The sequence below is a fragment of the Salminus brasiliensis genome, chromosome 6 (genome assembly GCF_030463535.1).
Source record: "Salminus brasiliensis chromosome 6, fSalBra1.hap2, whole genome shotgun sequence".
In the NCBI taxonomy this organism is placed as follows: Eukaryota; Metazoa; Chordata; class Actinopteri; order Characiformes; family Bryconidae; genus Salminus; species Salminus brasiliensis.
In genome coordinates this window covers 1,731,461-1,751,830 of record NC_132883.1, presented here as the reverse complement: position 1 = coordinate 1,751,830, position 20,370 = coordinate 1,731,461, and the positions used below count along the sequence as shown (strand labels likewise).

The 20,370-nt window shown below is 44.2% G+C and overlaps 1 protein-coding gene across 1 annotated transcript; it reads right to left on the bottom strand.

The window, feature by feature from the left end:
• Positions 1-667: 667 nt before the first annotated feature.
• Positions 668-20,133, bottom strand: stap2b (signal transducing adaptor family member 2b). The gene is made up of 13 exons (XM_072681295.1): positions 19,959-20,133; positions 13,919-13,990; positions 12,936-13,061; positions 12,583-12,639; positions 9,933-10,126; positions 8,916-9,047; positions 8,480-8,549; positions 7,093-7,195; positions 4,279-4,404; positions 4,129-4,197; positions 3,974-4,024; positions 2,867-2,995; positions 668-2,292 (listed from the first exon to the last, which is right to left on the bottom strand). The coding sequence occupies exons 1-13, from the start codon at positions 20,052-20,054 to the stop codon at positions 2,234-2,236; spliced, it is 1,284 nt and encodes a 427-aa protein (XP_072537396.1). The 5' UTR covers positions 20,055-20,133; the 3' UTR covers positions 668-2,233.
• Between the last annotated feature and the right edge of the window lie 237 nt (positions 20,134-20,370).

Genomic DNA, 20,370 nt, shown 5'->3' with positions numbered 1-20,370 from the left:
GAATGATTAACAGACCAGTTAGATGGACGTTTCACTGTACATGAGAATACTGTTACAAACAGGCTACAGTAAGTAGGGTGACCATTTTTTAAAAAAGGTTATAAATTATATATAAATAAATATAATTATCGCTATTATCAAAGTATCACAGCTGTTGTGTTTAAACCACTGACCACCAGTTGGCAGTGTTGTACTCTGTCTTCAAAGCCCACTGTTCTGATTGGATCAAAAGTAACTTAAAATCTAAAAAAAAAGCTTATCGTTGCAGTCATGCAAACATCTGTACACAAGTATGAAAAACTGCAGCTTTATGAGGACGAAAAATAGGCCATTTGACTTGCAATGGAAGTAAATGGAAAAAAGATTTTATTCTAAGGCATTTTCGAACATTTCTATTGGTCCATTCATCGTGAAATACTGATACAATTGTCATATCATATTGCCCAGCTGTAATTTAATTAACTTTTAGGAAAACTGTCCAGTGATAAATAAATAAATTAATAAAACACACCATCATATCATATCATGCCTATGTCTGCAAAAACCATCAACCATTTTTCTCCATAAATATCAATCTGATAATGGTTGATGGTTTTTGCAAACATAGGCAATATGATGGTGTGTTTTATTAATTTATTTATTTAATACTGGACAGTTTTCCTAAAAATTAATTAAATTACAGCTGGGCAATATGACGATATTTTATTGCATCCTGATAATTTTTTTTTTTCTTTTCTTTTCTTTTTTTTAAAGCATATGGAGGATATCGTGAGTGCTTAAAAAAGCACTGACTGATCAGCTGCAGGTTTCATTATAAGCAGTGTAATAAGTGCTGTTTAACTGGATGAAGAGCAGCAGAGGTTCAGTAAGAGTCACTGTACTCAGTACAGGAGAGGACCTGAGCAAGTAGTTTTTAAGAACCTGTCGCTGCTGATTCGTTTAGTCTGTGTATGTATGTTACATGTATCGTAATATAGTATTTTTACCATTTATCACTTTGGTTACAGTATCACAGTATACAGAATCGTAACTCCAGTATCGTATGGCCAGGTTCTTGCCAATACACAGCCCTACTGTTTTCAAAATGTCAGGATTTCACACTGATCAATGCACCTCTTTAAGCCCCGCCTCCTCACCACACACCACACCTGGTCTATATGTAGAAGCAGCCATTGTGTCAAACTGCTTCCCAGAGAGCGAGCATGGGACTGTTTAATAAAAGCAGCACATGCTGATTGATCACAGCTTTAAAATATGTGTGTATATGTGTGTGTGTGTGTGTGTATATATATATATATATATATTATGTTGTTTGGTCTCTGTGGGACCAAGTGGACATAATATTCTGAAAGTCGGCCATACCAGGAGCACTGAACAGTGTCCAGTAGGCAACTATCTGATGGCAGCTGACTATTATATTGATAAATATATATATTTATTTTTATTTTGGCATGATAAAAGCATAACAGGGTGGTAAAAGTAAAACCTTGACTTGAGACTCTTGAGATAAGCTGAACTGACAGGAGGTCATTAGGTCATACAGGATATTAAGGCTGTTTATTTATGTTGGTGTAATAAATGAGTGTTGGTGTATTAATGTTCATTAACATACTGCCTCATTTTAGAGCCCTTTAACTCCTCCCCCTCACACACACAACCACACCAACAGCTTAGGCCTTTACCAACTTCCCAACCACATTAGACACCTGTGTGTCCCCAGTGTCCTTTTTCTTTCTTGTTTCTAATGGTCAATTGGTCAAATCAATGGTCACCCTACAGCAAGAGAACATAGGCTTAAATTAGCAATAATGCTATACAGATACACAGTGATTAACTGCAGGAGAATAACGATGATCACATGACACTTACAGGCAGATTCATGGCTGTTCGGCCGTTGTTCACTAATTACAAACGACTCCATTATTACCATCTCAGGGAGGATCAATAGAAAGTCAGTCTTCTTGATTACTCACGTCCATGCTGGTCCAGCCAGCTGGACAACACACTCGCACAGACTCACGCACTCGCTCACTCACTCACTTACACACACTCAGGTGATTGGACACTTCAGAATGTGAATTAGAGAGTACTGTACAGTAGATTCCACTGCGGCGTGTGGAACGTGGTGTGGGGGGTGTGGTGTTGGGGGGGGGGGGGATTGTCTTGGGTCTTTTGTCCCTGCATTCCTTTGTGCAGACGAGGTGAGGTGAACCGGTTGGTTTGGGGTCGGGGGTCACTCTGAAACCCGCTGCCTGATGTTCCGCAGCTTCTCTTTGAGCTCTTGAGAAAGACCTGTGTGGAACGAAACACACACACACACACACACACTTGTCGGTGAGCTAGTCTGAAGAACAGAGCTCGGTTCCTCAAGGTTTCTCCTGGACGCAGCAGCTCACCTGATTCACCATCATTAAGCCCTGATTTACCACCAAACCAGGTGTTGATCTGAGGAGAACTTTGGAGATGTTCTAATGTGTGCTGTGTGTGTATGTGTGTGTGTCACCTTGTGGGTTTAAGGTAGTAGTAACTTCAGCCTCCAGCAGGTGGCGCAGATGGGGCTATAAAAAGAGTGACTGCATGTGGGCGTGGCCAAAGACCATAGTGTGAAGGAAGGAGCTGAATCTGCAGGTGTAGGGAAGCTTACGGTCATACGGGTCTACCAGCAGTGGCAGAAATCCTTCCTTCACTCTATGGTCTTTGGCCACGCCCACATGCTGACAATCACTCCTTTTAGCCAATCATTAACTGGATCTGCTTTGTGACCCATTTTCCACACATCCAATGAGACGCTCCATCATTCTCGTGCAGCGCCATCTGCAGGAGCCTGTGGTACTGCTACAGTCTGCGTTCAAGCTTGAGCACTCACTCTGAGACAGGATGTTTGCGCCGGGTAGTGGAGGCAGGGGTTGATTTGTTCTCGCCGATGTGGCAGAAGTGGACATGGTGCGCGGGCGGTTCGACGGCAATGGGTGACTGGGCGGTAGCAGAGCGCGCCCTGTAGTGCAGAAGTGGATGTGAGGATGTAATTAATATACAATTTTTAAGACATACAAGCTCAGCCTGGTCAGCTTACGCTGGTCAAGCTGGTTAACCAGCATAGGGTACATGTTTATTTCAGTTTGATGGTTTAGCAGGTCTACCAGCATGATCAACCCGGCCAAGCTAGACAACCGATACTGGTTGACCAGTATGACCAGCATGACCACAGTGGTCCACCAATATTTGTGGATACTGACCAGCTAGTTAACCAGCTTGTTGACCAGTATAGGGTACATTTTCTCCTGGATGACAAGTTGTTCACTACCTTCTGTTCCCTATAATAGGGATAGGCGATAGGGAATAGTGCACAATTTTGGACGCAGCTAATGTTACTGCAGCACTATTTAGGGTGGAATTGAGAGTTAGCATTAGAAGCATTGGTTTTAGCTTTAGCTATGGCTGCTAACTGCTAACATCGCCACACTTATCCGTTCAAATAAAGCTGTGCATTGTTTTATTCACCGAAATAAAGTCACAGATTAACTTTATCTAGGGTCAATTACCAAAGAAAAGCGCAGCAGCTGAGGATCACGTCTACTGATGGTGCCTAGAGGGCGCTAGAAAGCACTAAAACCTATATTAAGACTTAAGAGAAGTGGATTGGGACCTTAGAAGCAGGTAGCTGTCTCTGGATTAGATCAGGGTTGTTTGGACTGGGAAGTAAATTCTGTATACGTGGAAACTTTACACTGTTTACACACAACACCACACATTTCGTTTTCCATGATAGGGGCCCTTTAATAGGGCTGGGTGCAGGGACTCGCCTTTGCTTATGATCAGGCCTTGGGCTTGGGCTTAGGGGTCTGATGTAAGAAGGATTGGGCGGCCAACATGTAAGAATGATCAGTATTATCACATGACCCATCCAGGACTTTCTGGAGTTCAGGTCTTTATCCTTGTTACTATGACAGCACAATAAACACCTGCGCCTTACCTGGGACACGAGGCTCTACGGTGGGCGGTACATCATCAAAGTCGTCCTCCTCTGAAACACGCAAATACACAATCCTCAATAGACTGGACACAGAGATGACCAACAGTGTATACAATAGGAACTGACCAGAGAGAGAGAGAGAGAGATGGACCTACCAAAGGGAATAAGGTATTCAGAGTAACCCTCAGACTGAGCAGCAGTGCTGTCTGCTCTACCTGTCAGAACTAAAGGGAGAAAAGCAGCAGCTCACACACCAATTCCAGTGTATTTGTGATAATGTGTGTGTGTGTGTGTGTGTGTAGTACCTGGTTTGGGGCCCACAGGTAGGGGTGGAGTACTTGGTTTGGGGCCCACAGGTACGGGTGGTCCAGAGCTGCTCCTGGCAGGCATTATCATCTTCTCCCCACTTTCTCTGTTGTTGTCCACAAATGCTGAAGCACAGAACACAGCATTTTTACTGAGCATGCTAAAGCAAAAGTATTGGGACACCCACTTAATCACTTAATTCAGCTGTTTGATTCAGTCCCATTCAGCCACAGGTGTATAAAATCCAGCCTCTAGTCCTGCCTTTCTTCCACACATCAGTGAAAGAACGGGAGGTTCTGAAGAGCTCACTGACCTCCAGCGTGGTTCTGTATGTAATAGGAGACACCGCTGCACCAACAACTACAAGTCAGCTGGTGAAATTTTATAATTTCCTCCCTCCTAGATCTTCCTCCATCAGCTGTGAGTGGTGTTAGTATTGAACAGTGGAAGAGTTTAGGAGGAACAGCTCACAGAGAGCAGCTCAGCCACCGAGTGTCTGTCAGACCACGTAAAGTTACAGAGCGGGGTCAGGGCCGAGTGCTGAGCTCAGAGCAGAGTGCAGAAAAGCCTCCAACTGACTCAGTAACTGCATCAGAGCTCCAGACCTGCTGCTGCTGGTAGAGCTTAGAGCAAGGGGGGACCAGCTCCAGATTAATACAGCCTATGGGTTTAGAATTGGGGGGTTGTAAAAGCTCCTGTAGATGGAAAGTGTCCAAAGTGTCCAAATACTTTTGTCAATATTGTGCAATAAGTCACAACCCCTGTATCATGATGCATATTATATAGCCAGGTTCTTGCAGAAGTCCAAACTGACCATCCACCCAGACTGCTGATGTATTTAAGTGTAATCGTGATGTAACTAATTATGTAATTAAATACAGTCTGTAATTGTGGAATCACATTTAAATAGCAAGCCAAACTTACGGTAACCTCTGACACACACACACAAACACACACACACACACATATTTACACTGAGACTAAAACCACGCCGGCTACATGTTTCCCCGAGCAGATCCAGTGTTCAGAGAAAAGGGCGGAGCTTAGCTGAGGTCTACGTGACTATCAAACCTGACTGCTATAACCTGTTTCACAGCTCAGCCATGAGTGAAACCATCGCAGTCAAACAGGTCTGCCTTTTTACAGGAGAACTTCATCAGCTTTAAAAAGGGCACTGATTGTCAAATGTTTGGGGACACGCACAACGGGGATACAGGGATGATCTTCAACATCCCAAAAAAGTTTCAAAAAGGTTTTCATCACTTAGTAAACCTGAAAGACTGAATGCATTCATTCATATAAAATGTTCAATACATTCATGCTAATCTAAGCTGCTGTTTTTAGTGGTGTTTTGCAAATAAGTACATATCTTTGATTTGCAGTAATTTAACACTGTAAACAAAAAAACTGTAAAACACTGACCACTCCATCTGCCTTGGCCCTGTTGCCCTATTCCTGAACTCGGAAGTCTGTGTTCAAAAGGACATTTAGGGATTTGGACCAAAAGAGTTTCAATCAGTGCTTTAAACAACACAGCACAAAAGAACACTGCAGCACAGCACAGCAAATGTAGGACAACTTAACACAGGGCAGCACAGCACAGTGTAGGACAATACAACAAAGTGCAGCACAGCACAGTGTAGGACAACACAACACAGTGCAGCACAACAGAATGTAGGACAACACAACACAGTGCAGCACAGCACAGCACAGCACAGTGTAGGACAGCAAAGTGTAGGACAACAACAAAGTGCAGCACAGCAGAGTGTAGGACAACATAACACAGGGTAGCACAGCACAGTGTAGGACAATACAACAAAGTGCAGCACAATACAGTGTAGGACAACACAACAGTGCAGCACAGCACAGTGTAGGACAGCACAGTGCAGGACAACACAACACAGTACAGCACAGCACAGCACAGCAGAGTGTAGGACAACACAACACAGGGTAGCACAGCACAGCAGAGTGTAGGACAACATAACACAGGGTAGCACAGCACAGTGTAGGACAACACAACACAGGGTAGCACAGCACAGTGTAGGACAGCAAAGTGTAGGACAACAACAAAGTGCAGCACAGCACAGCAGAGTGTAGGACAACATAACACAGGGTAGCACAGCACAATGCAGCACAGCACAGCAGAGTGTAGAACAACACAACAGAGTGCAGCACAGCACAGTGTAGGACAACACAACAGAGTGCAGCACAGCACAGTGTAGGACAACACAACACAGTGCAGCACAGCACAGTGTAGGGCAACATATCACAGTGCAGCTTAGTACAGCAAAGCATAGTGCAGCAATGTAGGACAACGCAACAGAGTGCAGCACAGCACAGTGTAGGCCATCACAGTGCAGCACAGCACAACACAATACAGCACAACATAGTGTAGGACATCTTAGTGCAGCATACTGCAGCGAAACGTAGTGCAGCACAGCACACCTGCTACTGTCCTACCCTGAACTCCAAATACTGCTAAAGGGCTCGAAACGTCCAGGGATCAGTGCTTTTAACACTAGTTTGGATAAGACAACTGTCTGTTCCATGTATTCTAATGTTCCCTTCAGGTTCTTCCCAAAAGATCCCACTAACGATTTTGGAGCTCATAGCTTCTGTACTTATGCCTTTATGCAGATCTTATCAGTGCAACCCATTAAAACAATATCCAGGCTGAAGTTCATTACCCTAATCTGTGACTCGGCCAGTTATAAAACTGATCATACCCACATGATCAGCTGAGGATGATGATGATGATGATTGAACCCTCCAGTCTAAATGATGTGAGTTCAAATACAAGTACAGACACTCACTGATGCTTTCTTCATAAGCCTCCTCCAGCACTAACGGCTTCAGGGTTCCTCCGGTCATCTCCACCAAACAGCTTATGACCTCATGCAGGGTCTCACATGGGATCTACAGGTAAACAAACAGGAGAATTTGAGTTATCCTGGGACTTTTGACCAAAAATAACTGGCCAGGGTGAGCTTTATGACCACTGCTGGCCCAGACTGGGTATCGTTCAGTATTAATAGGATAAATATCACTGAAAATATTGCTAAGTGTACACACACACACACACACACACACACACAGAGAGAGAGAGAATAGGGTCAGTTGTAACTATTATTAAGGTTAGTTGGAATTTATAGTATTATTATTTGGGTAGAGATTAAACATTAAGGTCCAGGATGTAAAAATCTGATTATAAGTAAAAGATTATTACTTTTCGGACCTGATTTTTTCATCTCTACATGTGAGAAAATGAAATATGAATGGTAAACAGTACAATAATTCAGCTTTATATAAGCAATAAGCAAAGAAGTGCAGTGAGGGATCTAAACTCTTGTTTGATCATTGATCAATTTTACAATGGAATTCCCAGAGCTGGCCAAGCCTAGCTACCCTGTAAAAGCTTATCTCCACTTCCTTGTAGCGTTTCTGAAAACCCTGCCTGATTTACACATCTACTCCATCATTCCCCAAGACTCAAGAGCTAAAAGCCAGTGACCACTAAACTAAAAAAAAATATCAGTTTACCATAATTATTCATACACCCTAGTTTAATTAGACTAAAATTTGAAGCTCCTCTAATCTTAGACTCTACTAAACACAAGCCAGTATGGAGACCACAGTACTCTTCTCTTCGCCTGAGTACTCTCAGAAGAGGAGGGTCCTCAGTCTGGGTTTGAGGACAGCGAGCGTTGGACTCTGCTGTTCGGACACCCAGGGGAAGTTCGTTCCACCACTTCAGTGCAGGACAGAAAAAAGTCTGGACGTTCGTCTTCCGTGGATCTTAAAGGATGGCGGGCCGAGCCGAGCCGTACTCAAAGCTGGAAGGGCTCTCGGTGCAGATCAGCTTTTGACCCTCATTACCATCAAGTACGCCCAGCAACACCACCACACCTGACCACTGACACCAGTGCTACCCTCAGTAGCTTTTTATTTTAGGAATGGTCTTAGTGTTAGTTGTGTTTTACTGAGGAAATAAATACTAACTGCTCAGATAAACAGCTGTTCATTTGTTTAATTTCATTAATAAATTATCAGAATGTAAATTTGTCTTATATTTGACTTGATATAATATATAATGAACTAAAAAAGACATCCAAGGGACTTATTGATGGCCAGTGCACTGTCCATATTAAGTGAAGGGTGTGTGTAAGAGTAGGGCAGACTCTATCTGACTGTCATACTCACAGGATTCTCAATGGCAATGGCAAATCCACCCTCATGCCTCCGGCTCACCTTGTAGTGTCTGAACACCGACCTGTTGGAGAATATAGCATATAAATAATGGCATGAAAGAGAAACCAGACACTTATAGCTCTCATATAACCGAGTTTCGGCCTTGACTTCCTGGAGGAGAAGATACGCCTTCCTTTATGTACAAATACTCTCTTCTGTAACAGAAAGCACAGTGCACACATTTCTGAAGGCCCTTCCAGGAAAGTGATGGGTGTTTGAGAAGTTCTGCCCTGAAGCAATGACTGCACACCTGAGGCACCAGAAATACCCTACATGACGAGTACACTTGAGGTAAGGGCATGCACATGGGTATGTGTGAGTGTGTGTGTGTGTGTGTGTGTGTGTGTGTGTGTGTGTGTGTGTGTGTGTTTGTGTGTGTGTGTTTTACCCATTGAGGTCCTGTCTGGTTGAAACAGCGAAACACGAGCCGTCCCGCCCGGGTCGCAGTAGTAAGTTCCCCTTCTCCTGATTGCTCTCCAGAATGAGCTCAGCTGCAGCACGAGACACCTGCTGATAGCACCTGCACAACCAAGCCCAGCAGAGACACATGACTACAGGTGAGAACCTCACCTAAACAATGAAGAGACATCAAAAACTGAGACTGTTCAGTGAAGATCATCAAAACACTCTGATAACAACAACAATAATAACAACACAACTAGCACCACTTAGGTGAGAATTCCAAGCACTTGCTAGACTTTTGCTACATGGTTGCCATGTTATTCCATGTGATTTCTATGGTGTTGTCAAGTAGTGCTGCTAAGTGGTTGCTATGGTGTTGCTTAGCAAGTGCTCTGGTATTACAGATGGTTGTTGTGTTGCTTAATGGTTGCTAGGGTGCTGCTAGGCAGTTGCTATGGTATCCCAGATGGTTATTATTGTGGTGGTAATTGGTTGCTAGGTAGTTGATATGGTCTTGCTAAGTGGTTGCTAGGTGGTTGCTATGGTGTTGCAAAGTGGTTGCTATAGTATCCCTGGTGATTGCTATGGTGTTGCTAAGTGTTGACTTGGTGGTTGCTATGGTGTTGCTAAGTAGGTGATATAGTATCCCTGGTGGTTGTTACGGTGTTGCTAAGTGGTTGTTATGGTGTTGCTAAGTAAGTGATATAGTATCCCTGGTGGTTGTTACGGTGTTGCTAAGTGGTTGTTATAGTGTTGCTAAGTAGGTGATATAGGATTCCTGGTGGTTGTTATGGTGTTGCTAAGTGGTGACTAGGTGGTTGCTATGGTGTGATTAGGGGGTTGCTAAGTGGTTGCTGTGGTATCCTTGGTGGTTGCTATGGTGTTGCTAAGTGGTTGCTATGGTGTTGAACGTGATAAAGGAACAGTACAGAACAGTATAAAGAACAGCTCATACAAATACTACTCTAAATGAGCTGGTTCCGCTGCAGGAGTGTGAACCTACACTGGCATTTCAGACAATACAGTTGTGTAGAAGCCGCCAGGAGTGATGGGTGTAGCCACAGTCACAGTTGGAAGTACAGGTGCAGGTGCAGGAGGGGATTGAATGGGTTTACGTCTGAGTTTCTCCTTCTCCACAACCTCCCTCAGCATGTGGATCTGACCGGGCAGCAGGTTGAGGGAGCTGGGCACTGTGAGCTGAGAGGCACAAACACATTTACTACGACTCCTAAACTACTGACCACCTGAGACTCCTGAACTACTGACCTCCTGAGACTCCTGATCTACTGATGTCCTGAGAGTCCTGATCTACTGATTTCCTGAAACACCTGATCTACTGACCTGCTAAGACTCCTGATCTACTGACCTCCTGAGACTCCTGATCTACTGATGTTCTGAGACTCCGGATCTACTGATGTCCTGAGACACCTGATCTACTGACCTGCTAAGACTCCTGATTTACTGACCTCCTGAAACTCCTTATCTACTGACCTCCTGAGACTACTGACCGCCTGAGACTCCTGATCTACTGACCTGCTAAGACTCCTGATCTACTGACCGCCTGAGACTCCTAAACTACTGATCACCTGAGACTCCTGAACTACTGACCTTCTGAGACTCCTGATCTACTGATGTCCTGAGACACCTGATCTACTGACCTCCTGAGACTCCTGATCTACTGACCTGCTAAGACTCCTGATCTACCGATCTCCTGAGGCTCCTGAACTACTGACCTTCTGAGACTCCTGATCTACTGACCAGCTAAGATTCCTGATCTACTGATCTCCTGGGACACCTAAACTACTGACCTCCTGAGACTCGTGATCTACTCACCTCCTGAGACACCTGATCTACGGACCTTGAGTCTACTTCACCTTGAGTTCACATATGTCTCTCTCTCTTTCTCCCACCTATAGTCGGCTGTACCTGTGCCTTTCTGTCCTTAGGTTTCCATCTACTCAAATCAGGATGGATATTCACAATTATTATTATTATCATTACACTTACAGTAATTAGCATTACAGTACGTGGGTTGCAAGGCTCCAGATACCCAATATATATTTGTGCTAGTACTAAAAAATGAGTCAACGTTGACATTAGTTACAGCCTGTAATGCTCATAGTTATTGATATGTCTTATGTCGCATTTAAGCTTTGAATTCCTGTCAAAATAAGTTCAACTGAAACTGCTGATTCATTGAATCCTGAGGCAGCAGGGAGATTCTACCTGAAAGTCACAGTCATGGGTGAGTCAGTAGGAAATACAACGGATTAATCTGTGCTTCATATGTTTGAACTGTGAAGGGGAGTTTTACCAGAACACATAAGGAATGCCTGTGCTGAGTCAGCTAACTCGCTGAGAGCCAGCTGATGAGCAGCTGGAATCTGTGTGGTAGGAATTTGGGCTGGTATCACTCATAACATTGACACCAACACCTAAACTACCTCCACTGTCACTGTGTATGAGTATAAGATCATTGAGGAACTTTTGAAGGTTCTTCAGGAACCTCTTAAGGTGCTTTTTAAAAGGTTCCTCAAAGCACCGTACAACATCACTCCACAGTTTCAAGCTGAAGAACCTCCAAAAGCGCCAGCATATCACCAAACTCAACAGCCATTACATTAAAACCACCTGCTTAATATTTTGTAGGTCCCCCTTGTGCCCCCAAAATAGCTCTGACCTGTAGAGGCATGGACTCTACAAGACCTCTGGCAGTGTCCTGCTGTGGTATCTGGCACCAAGACTACCGCTAGCAGCAGATCCTTTAAGACACTCCTGAACTACTGGCCTCCTGAGCCTCCTGATCTACTGATCTACTGAGCCTCATTATCTACTGACCTCCTGAGCCTCCTGATCTACTGACCTCCTGAGCCTCCTGATCTACTGATCTACTGAGCCTCCTCATCTACTGACCTCCTGAGCCTCCTCATCTACTGACCTCCTGAGCCTCCTGATCTACTGACCTCCTAAGACTCCTCATCTACTGACCTCCTGAGACTCCTCATCTACTGACCTTCTGAGCCTCCTGAGCTACTGACCTCCTAAGACTCCTGATCTACTGACCTCCTAAGACTCCTCATCTACTGACCTCCTGAGACTCCTGATCTACTGACCTCCTGAGACTTCCCACGTTCCTCCACAGTTTCAAGCTGAAGAACCTCCAAAAGCACCAGCATTGTACCCAACTTAACAGCCATTACATTAAAACCACCTGCTTAATATTAAGTACTGTAAGTTGGGACTTGGGGCCTCCACAAACATAAGGGGTTCATGACCCTGTCACCAGTTCACTGATTTTCCTTCCTTGGAGCACTTTTGGTAGGTGCTGACCACTGCACACCAGGATCACATGCCTGATGTTCTGGAGATGTTCTAACCCAGTCATTCTCTAGAACCTCACAGTCTGGTTCTTGTCAAGGTTCTTGTTCTTACGCTTGTCCATTTTTCCTGCTTCATCACCTTCATCACTTTCAAGAACTGACTGTCCACTCGCTGCCTAATATGTAGATCCACTGGACTCAGATCCTCAGTGTTCTTCACTTCATGGAGTTAATGTTATGGCTGATTGGGGAGCATTGGTGGTATATGGTGTATATGCTGTCAGCTGTCTGCTACAGGAAACCCATGACTCTGCATCCCAGCAGCTTACTAACCTCAACCACGGAGAAGATGAAGCCCTTCCACAGCTCTCGCGTTTCGAGGCTCGGAGCCTGGGGGCAGAAACAGGAGCTATGATTATGCAGGGTAGTGCACTATAGACCCCTGTGGCGCGGCCTAAGCTTTCAGCCTTTGTTTTCCTTCCATTACTTTTACTTTTCTACTTGAAGTCGTTCTGAAACCAGTACTTTTACACTTTTACTGGAGTAAAAAGCTTCAGTTGATACTTCAGCTTCTATAGAAGTCTTTTAAACCCTCGTATCTCCACTCACTTCTACCTGAGGAATGAATGTCAATACGTTTGACACCTTTGTTAATGAAGGGCATTAAAGTGTATTAAAGGACTCACGGTCAGCTGGATGTCTTTGTTTTTAAATCGCAGGAGCATTCTCGCTGCATCCAGGTTACGGTCATGACTGGGGTCATCGGTCAGAGAGACAAAGTCAGACCAAGACAGATCCAGCTTTTCCACGTACTGCTCTCAAACACACACACACACACACACACACACACACACACACACACACACACACATATACAGGTACAATTACATGCATATTCAAGGTCAAATCCAACAATACAAACAAAAAGGAGTTCACTGATTAATCCACACATCTGCAGTATAAAAGGCTCGTCACGATGCTCGTTGCTATCTTCCACCCCGCCAACAGTCCATTTTCACGTCTTCCGCCTGTGTGGTTTAAACTGCAGCGCTGCTTGTGAATATATCTATGCTGATGGGTGCGGTGGTCTCGAAATGAGGGGTGTTCAGGTCAGTTTCTGGAGTACTGCTGTGTATCTCAGCAGCGGAAAACACAGGAGGAGCTCCACTGACCGAAAACAGCCCAGACAGACGTTCGTTGGTCAACAGTCAGACGCTCGTTGCTATCTCGGCAGTGAATTGTCAACACAGGCGCGTGCAGCCCGACACTCGTACACCCCCCCACGCTTTACACCACTGAAATAGCAACCCGCCAAGGTCAGTCTGACCGCCCCTGGCTCTTAAAGGGATGGTAAGAGACACGCTGATTGGTTTATTACTGCACGTTACGCCCAAAACAAACACACCCATGATTCATTAAGAGACTCAGTACATGACTTTGAGCGTTTCTAGCCGAGCAGGGCGAACTTTTCCCGTCGTTACCATAGCAAAGACACACCGACACGCCCCCTAAATCAAGCTGTGCGGTGCACGGTTGACGGCTCGCCTAAAAAGATCGCTAAAATAGGACCCCTAGACACAGTTCAGTGTACCATGTAACAAAACACACTTCTACACATGCACTTGTTCACACACAAACACAAACGGCACTCTGCTGCTGGTAAACTCACGTCGTTGTCTTTGCTGTTGTTGAAGAAGAAGAGTGAATTGCCGCAGAGGGAGGCCCAGAGTTTCCGCCCAACCTGTGCAAAACACAAAAATCTCCGTTAACACGTCAATCAAACGAATGGAATCTGATTACGATACCGAGCTCGCTGATTGGCCCGGTGTGTAAACACTCTCTCTTGGCCCTTTCTGGCTCAGAAGGGCTCAGCTGTCTACCACTATGGCTCAGGGGTCATGAGTTCAAATCCCGAGCCATGCTGCTTTGCCATCAGGAGCCGGAGTCTGAGAGTGCACAATAGCACAATAGGCATTTGCATGTATCGAAGGAAATGTGTGTTAGGTCCTTACCCTCCTACTGTCAGGACCATTGCTAGTTGAGTGGGAGACTAGGGTTTGATTCCTGGTCTGACTATGATGCACTACACCAATAAGAGTCATTGGGCAAGACTCCTAACGCTATATTATCAAGACTCCTAACACTATATTATCAAGACTCCTAACACTATATTATTTTTGTCAGATTAATTGTAGTTAAAGAAAAAACAGTAGTACATGTTAAATAATTGCAATCTGAGTATTAACTCAAATTATTGCGATTATGAATTTTGCCTTAATCGAGCAACCCTGACTGCTTTACTGTACTGATGGTGAAACACTGACATTTTTTACTTTATTGATGTTAAAAAATGTATATAAATAGACTACAGTACCAGAACATATTCAGCAGAGATGTGATAAAAATTAATATATATATATATATATATATATATATATATAACAAATATATAACACTCCTTATTCCACACAAAGGGTTTCTTTACAACCTGGTGGGGTGATTCTCTAGTAAAAAAAAAAAACACAAGAAATTAAAATAATAAAACTATATCTGTGAAATCAGACCCCGGCTGAGGGTGAGAGAGAGTCTGTTAGATTAGGGGGAATAAATAGAAAACCTCTGATCAAACTCCTGTAGAAACTAAACTGGAATTCACGTCCAATCAAATCAAAGAAGATGATAAAAACACAACTGGGCCCAAGTTACACCCAAAGAGCAATTATGAATAATAATAATAATAATAATACAGAATATAAGAGGGGTAGACATTATACACAATTGCTCTCAGTTTTGGGGTAATGTGTCACTGTCTGCTGGCCGACAGCAGCCACCGGCAGGTGAAGTGGCCTGGCAGGTGAAGTGGTCCGGCAGGTGAAGTGGTCCGGCAGGTTTGAGGAATGAAAGGAATGTGAAGGAAAGGCTCCTCGGGTTTTCACCTTTGCTCATTTGAATGTTTCCATTGAATCGGTCCTGAGTGCCATTAAGATGACCAAAGTACCAAATGAAGCCGACAAACCAAAACATAAACAAACACACACACACACACACACACACACACACACACACACACACACACACACACTGTAATGAAATTTCCAGCTCGTGTCAGGAGTCACTGATTAGAAATCGCTTAAGAAATCTTCCTAAATAGCAATTAGCTGCTGGTGGGTCCAGCCTTCCTCTCCTCTCCTACAACTGAGTCGGTCGGCACAGTTTCGCTCAGCATTCCAGAATGATGGCGGCCTGGTTTTGATTCCCGGGTGATTTTGTTTAAGGGGCAGTGGTGGCTCAGAGGTTAGAACTCTAGACTATTGATGACAGGGTTGTGGGCTCGATACCCGGGCTCGACAAGCTGCCACTGTTGGGCCCTTAAGCAAGGCCCATTTGCACATTTTTAAGCTGAACGTGTAACATAGTAACTTGACAAAAGTATTGGGACACCTCATTCTCATTCGTAGTTTCTTCCGAAGAATACTTCTTCCGACAAAAGTCTTGGGACACCTCATTCTCATTCGTAGTTTCTTCCGAAATCAAGAAACAAAATAGGTTATCCTGAGTTTTGTGCTTTTAGGGCCTTCAGAACAGGAGGAACCGCCATGGTGGCGTTGGCCTACTGCCCAGTATAGATTAGCAGCCCATAAATGAGTCACAAGATCATTCATCATAGACCATGTGCATCATAAAGTGAAGAGCTCGTCGTCTCATCGTCCTGCTGCTCTTAGTAATGGCCATGGAGCAGTGGAGGAACTGTGTCCTCTGGAACGATGGTGCTGCTCCATCCAATACTGTCGGGCTGTGATGGGGAGTTGGGGATGAGGCGGTGGTGGGGATGGTGATCAGTCAACACTCTTGTCGCTAAATGCAATCAATCAAATCCTCACAGCAATGCTCCTCCAAAATTCCTCTTCTCTGGACAGTAGAGGCAGTTTCTCCAACAAAGGATTTTTTTCAGAAGAAACTAGAATAAATGATAATTAATAAATGAGCAGGTGTCCCAATACTTTTGTCAAAGTAGTGTATGAACATCTGTGCACTTTAGTCTTTATAGAACTATTTAACTTTAAGAACCTTCCTTAAAGACTGTGTGTGTGTGAGTGTGTGTGTGTTTGTTTGTGTGTGTGTGTGTGTGTGTGTGTGAAAAGCTGGTAAACCAGTTCTTGTTGACGTCGGCCGGACGCTTTCGTCGGAAAGCAAAGTCCAGAGCATTTGTCCCAAATTGCGACAGAAGCTTGCTGTCGGCTCCTCCTCCGCCTCCACAGGCAGCACGCACTGCTTCCTTACCAGCAACATTTCTTACAGTAACAGCCGCTGTTACTCATTAACCCGGGAGAACCTCCAGGCTGAGTTCCCTGTGCGCTTTAGGGCCTTCAGAACTGGAGGAACCGTCACGGTGACGGAGACCTACAGCCCAGTATAGATAAGCTGCACATAAACTGCTCACAAGATCATTCATCATAGACCACAGATGGCAGATACACGGTATGGACAAAAGTATTGGGACACCTGCTCATTCATTATAGTTTCTTCTGAAAACTGTCTCTTGGAGCACTGTCCAGAGAAGAAGAATTTTGGAGAAGCATTGCTGTGAGGATTTGATTGATTGCATTTAGCGACAAGTGTTGCCTGATCACCAACCCCACCCAACCCCGACTCCCCAACTCAGCCCGTCAGTATTGGATGGAACCATCCGCAGCACCATCGTTCCAGAGAACACAGTTCCTCCACTGCTACCAGATTTTGGAGCTGAAGCATTGCTGTGAGGATTTGATTGATTGTATTCAGCGATTGCCAGAGCGTTAGTGAGGTCACCCCCAACTCCCTTAGAAAGTGTTGGATGGAGCACCACCATCATTCCTGCTGCTCCAGGGGCTTTATACCCCTCTAGCCCACGCCTGGCATTAGGCAGCATGGAGCCGATGGGGTGCAACGTAAAGTGTGTCCACAAACATTTGGCCACATGGCCATAGGCTATTATTATGATAATCGGCCACTGTATTAATACTAAAACAACACCACCTTCCTTGTGGAAGCCTAGGGTTCAATTCCTCAGCCAGGCTTGATGTACAGTGTGCTGCACCAATGAGAAAACCCCTGCGTAAAACTCCTAACTCCACATTCTCCTCACATGCGAGAGCTCTGGATAAGAACAATTTATACTATTATTACTAATATTTCCGATGATGTCATAATATTATTACTAATATAATTACTAATATTTGTATCGATAACAACAGAAATGCAGATCATTAATATCTGATAAATCAGGCCATCCGTAGTAGGCCGGAATGAGAGCGTCTGGATTGTGAGGCAGGGGTGCACAGAGTTCTGCACACTTCAGGGTTTATCTTTTTGAACTAGAGGCCTTCTGTGGTTTAGTATTAGAGCCATAACATTAAAACCACTGACAGGGGAACTGAATGACTGGTGCTGATCTGGATCCGGGGTGATAAAATGGGCAAGGTTCAAGCAGCCAATCAGTGCCCACTATATTTAACCCTTAACCCCCCTCTCTGGGGGCTGTGTTATAGACAGTGGTGGAACCGGATCAGCAGGGACACACCTGCATTTTCGCCAGTCTAATCTAATCTAATCTAATTGAATTAAATCTAATCTAACTGCTCCTTCTCTCGGAAGAGTGAATCTGAAGGTCTTGACCCATCACATCACACCCAGGTCAGTTTCCACTCCAGTTCAGGGGAAATTTCAGCTACACACATATCTGCATCAGATACCAGGCCCGGCCCTGTTCTGCGTGTGAGATATGTACGAGGAAATGCCATTTCTGAGGAATCTTCACATCTACAGTTCAAATCATTAAAGACTGTATTAAAAAAACTGGAGTTTTAATATAATATAGAAAAAATATTGATATTTCTTCGATATTCTGATCATATTACCACCAATACTGCATCAATAGCATCGACAGGCGACTCAGCCACCTACCAGGACTGGAAACTGTGCTCTACCGGCAGTGTGGAGAACACCACCCAACATGAGGTTTCCTCCATTCTGACGACAACATAAACCACAATGGTCAGCCATAACATTAAAACCACTATGACCTGGGTCCAGTGGCCTCCTGGACCTCCTGGACCTCCAGGACCTCCTGTCAAGAGATGGATCTACATATTAGGCAGGTGATGAAGGTGTTGAAGCAGGACACATGGACCCAAACTGTGGGTCGGAACATCTCCAAAACATCAGGCAGGTCTTGTGGGGTGTAGCAGTGGTCAGTACCGACCATCAGAGCTTAAGGAAGGGGTCACTGACACTCATGAAGGCCCCACCTCACAACGTACAGGACTTAAAGGATCTGCTGCTGACGTCTTGGTGTTCCAGATGCCACAGCAGGACACCTTCAGACGTCTTGTGGAATCCATGTCTCCAGGGGTCAGAGCTGTGGTGGGGTGGTGGGGTGAGGGGTCTTCAGAATGATAGGCAGCTGCCAAATCCTCCAACATAGACAACTAGTGGAGGTTCTCAGTCCATCCAGCACTGAGTAGCCATCATCACAATGACAGAGCCACAGCCCTGATAATGACAGTGCGTCCTTACCAAAAAGGGGTTCTTCAAGGGTTCTTCAGCAAAGGAAATGGTTCTGCATAGAACCGTGATATCTCAAACGAGCCATTCTTTTATATTCTTTTGATATAGCATCAAAAATAGGTTGTATCTAGTACCGAAACTCATGCAAGGTGTCTCCTGCAAGGGTTCCTTAGTAAAGACAGTTGTTCTATGTTGGAACATGACGTCTCAGCAAAGTCATTGTTGGGTTAGATGGTTCTTCTCTTCTTTTATTTGGTTCTTTAAAAGAAATGCTTGTAAAAGGGTCCGAAATGGTCATATATGGGGTTCTTCAAGGGTTCTTTAGTAAAAGCAGTGGTTCTAGATATACCCATGGCACATTAAAAGAGCCATTTGGTTTGTTTTCTATGATGCAAAAGTTCTTTATGTGGTTCAACAGCAAAACAGGTTGTATACGGTATTGAAACTCATGCAAAGGGGTTCTGCTATGGTTCTATAGTGAGGGCGGACGTAGTGTATAGAACATGACATCTCAACAAAGCCACTGGTGGGTTAAATGGTTCTTCTCTGTGAATAAAAGTAAGGAGTCATTTTTTTCTATTGCACTTAAATGAGTTGATATAGGGTTCTTCAAAGGTTCTTTAGTAAAGGCAAATGTTCTGTATAGAACCATGATATCTCAAAAGGGCTATCTGTTTTTTTTCTCTATGATGGTTTGTATGTTTTTTAAAGAACCGTATTAAATGCTTTTATTTGGTAAATTGGGTTCTGCAAGGGTTCTCCGATCAAAACAGACATTTGTTGATTCTGTATGATAGACCACTTTTGTGCGGCTCCTTAAATAAATTCTTTTATAGCACCCAAAAGACCTGAATATGGGGTTCTTTAGAGGTTCTTTAGAAATGTTGAGTTGTATATAGAACCAGGATATCCCAAAAGAGCCTTTAGGTTCTTCTCTATGATAGAAAAAATATCGAATATGGGTTCTATGAAGTAAAAAATAATTATTTAGAACTAGAACCAGGATGTTTATGGTACTGAGGCTCATGAAAGAGGTTCTGCAATGGTTCTTCAGTAAAGTTCAGTGTAAAGTCCTGGTAATACTGGAATCTCGGTTCTAATGAGCAGATCTTTAAAGCAGCAGGCTGAGCTTTACTTCACTCCTCCTGAAATCATCAGCTTACCTTGTCCTTAAACGACCTCTTTTCCAGAAAGCCCTCATAGTAGCAGGCCGGCAGCTGAGATTTTGGCCGGCCGGGTCTCCTGGGGGTCGCCATCATAACAAATCACTGCACTTCTGGACCTTCACTACTGAGGACCTGCTGACTCGCAGAGCACTGTGATTACAGGTAAGCACAGCACAGCTCGCCTCTTGTGAAGGTCAGGTGGCAGTGGGCAGGGACCAGGCGTTCTGGACACGCCCCTTTGGTGTGATTTGATAGGTTGCTTCGATGAGGGCGGACTGTAGTCAGTATGGACTATTAGCTAATCTTTATGAAACAGAAGTGGGCAGATAGAGATTTACAGATATAGAATTGTATAACTTAAATGAGCATAATAAATAGAAATACAGCACAGATTACACAGCACTGTAGT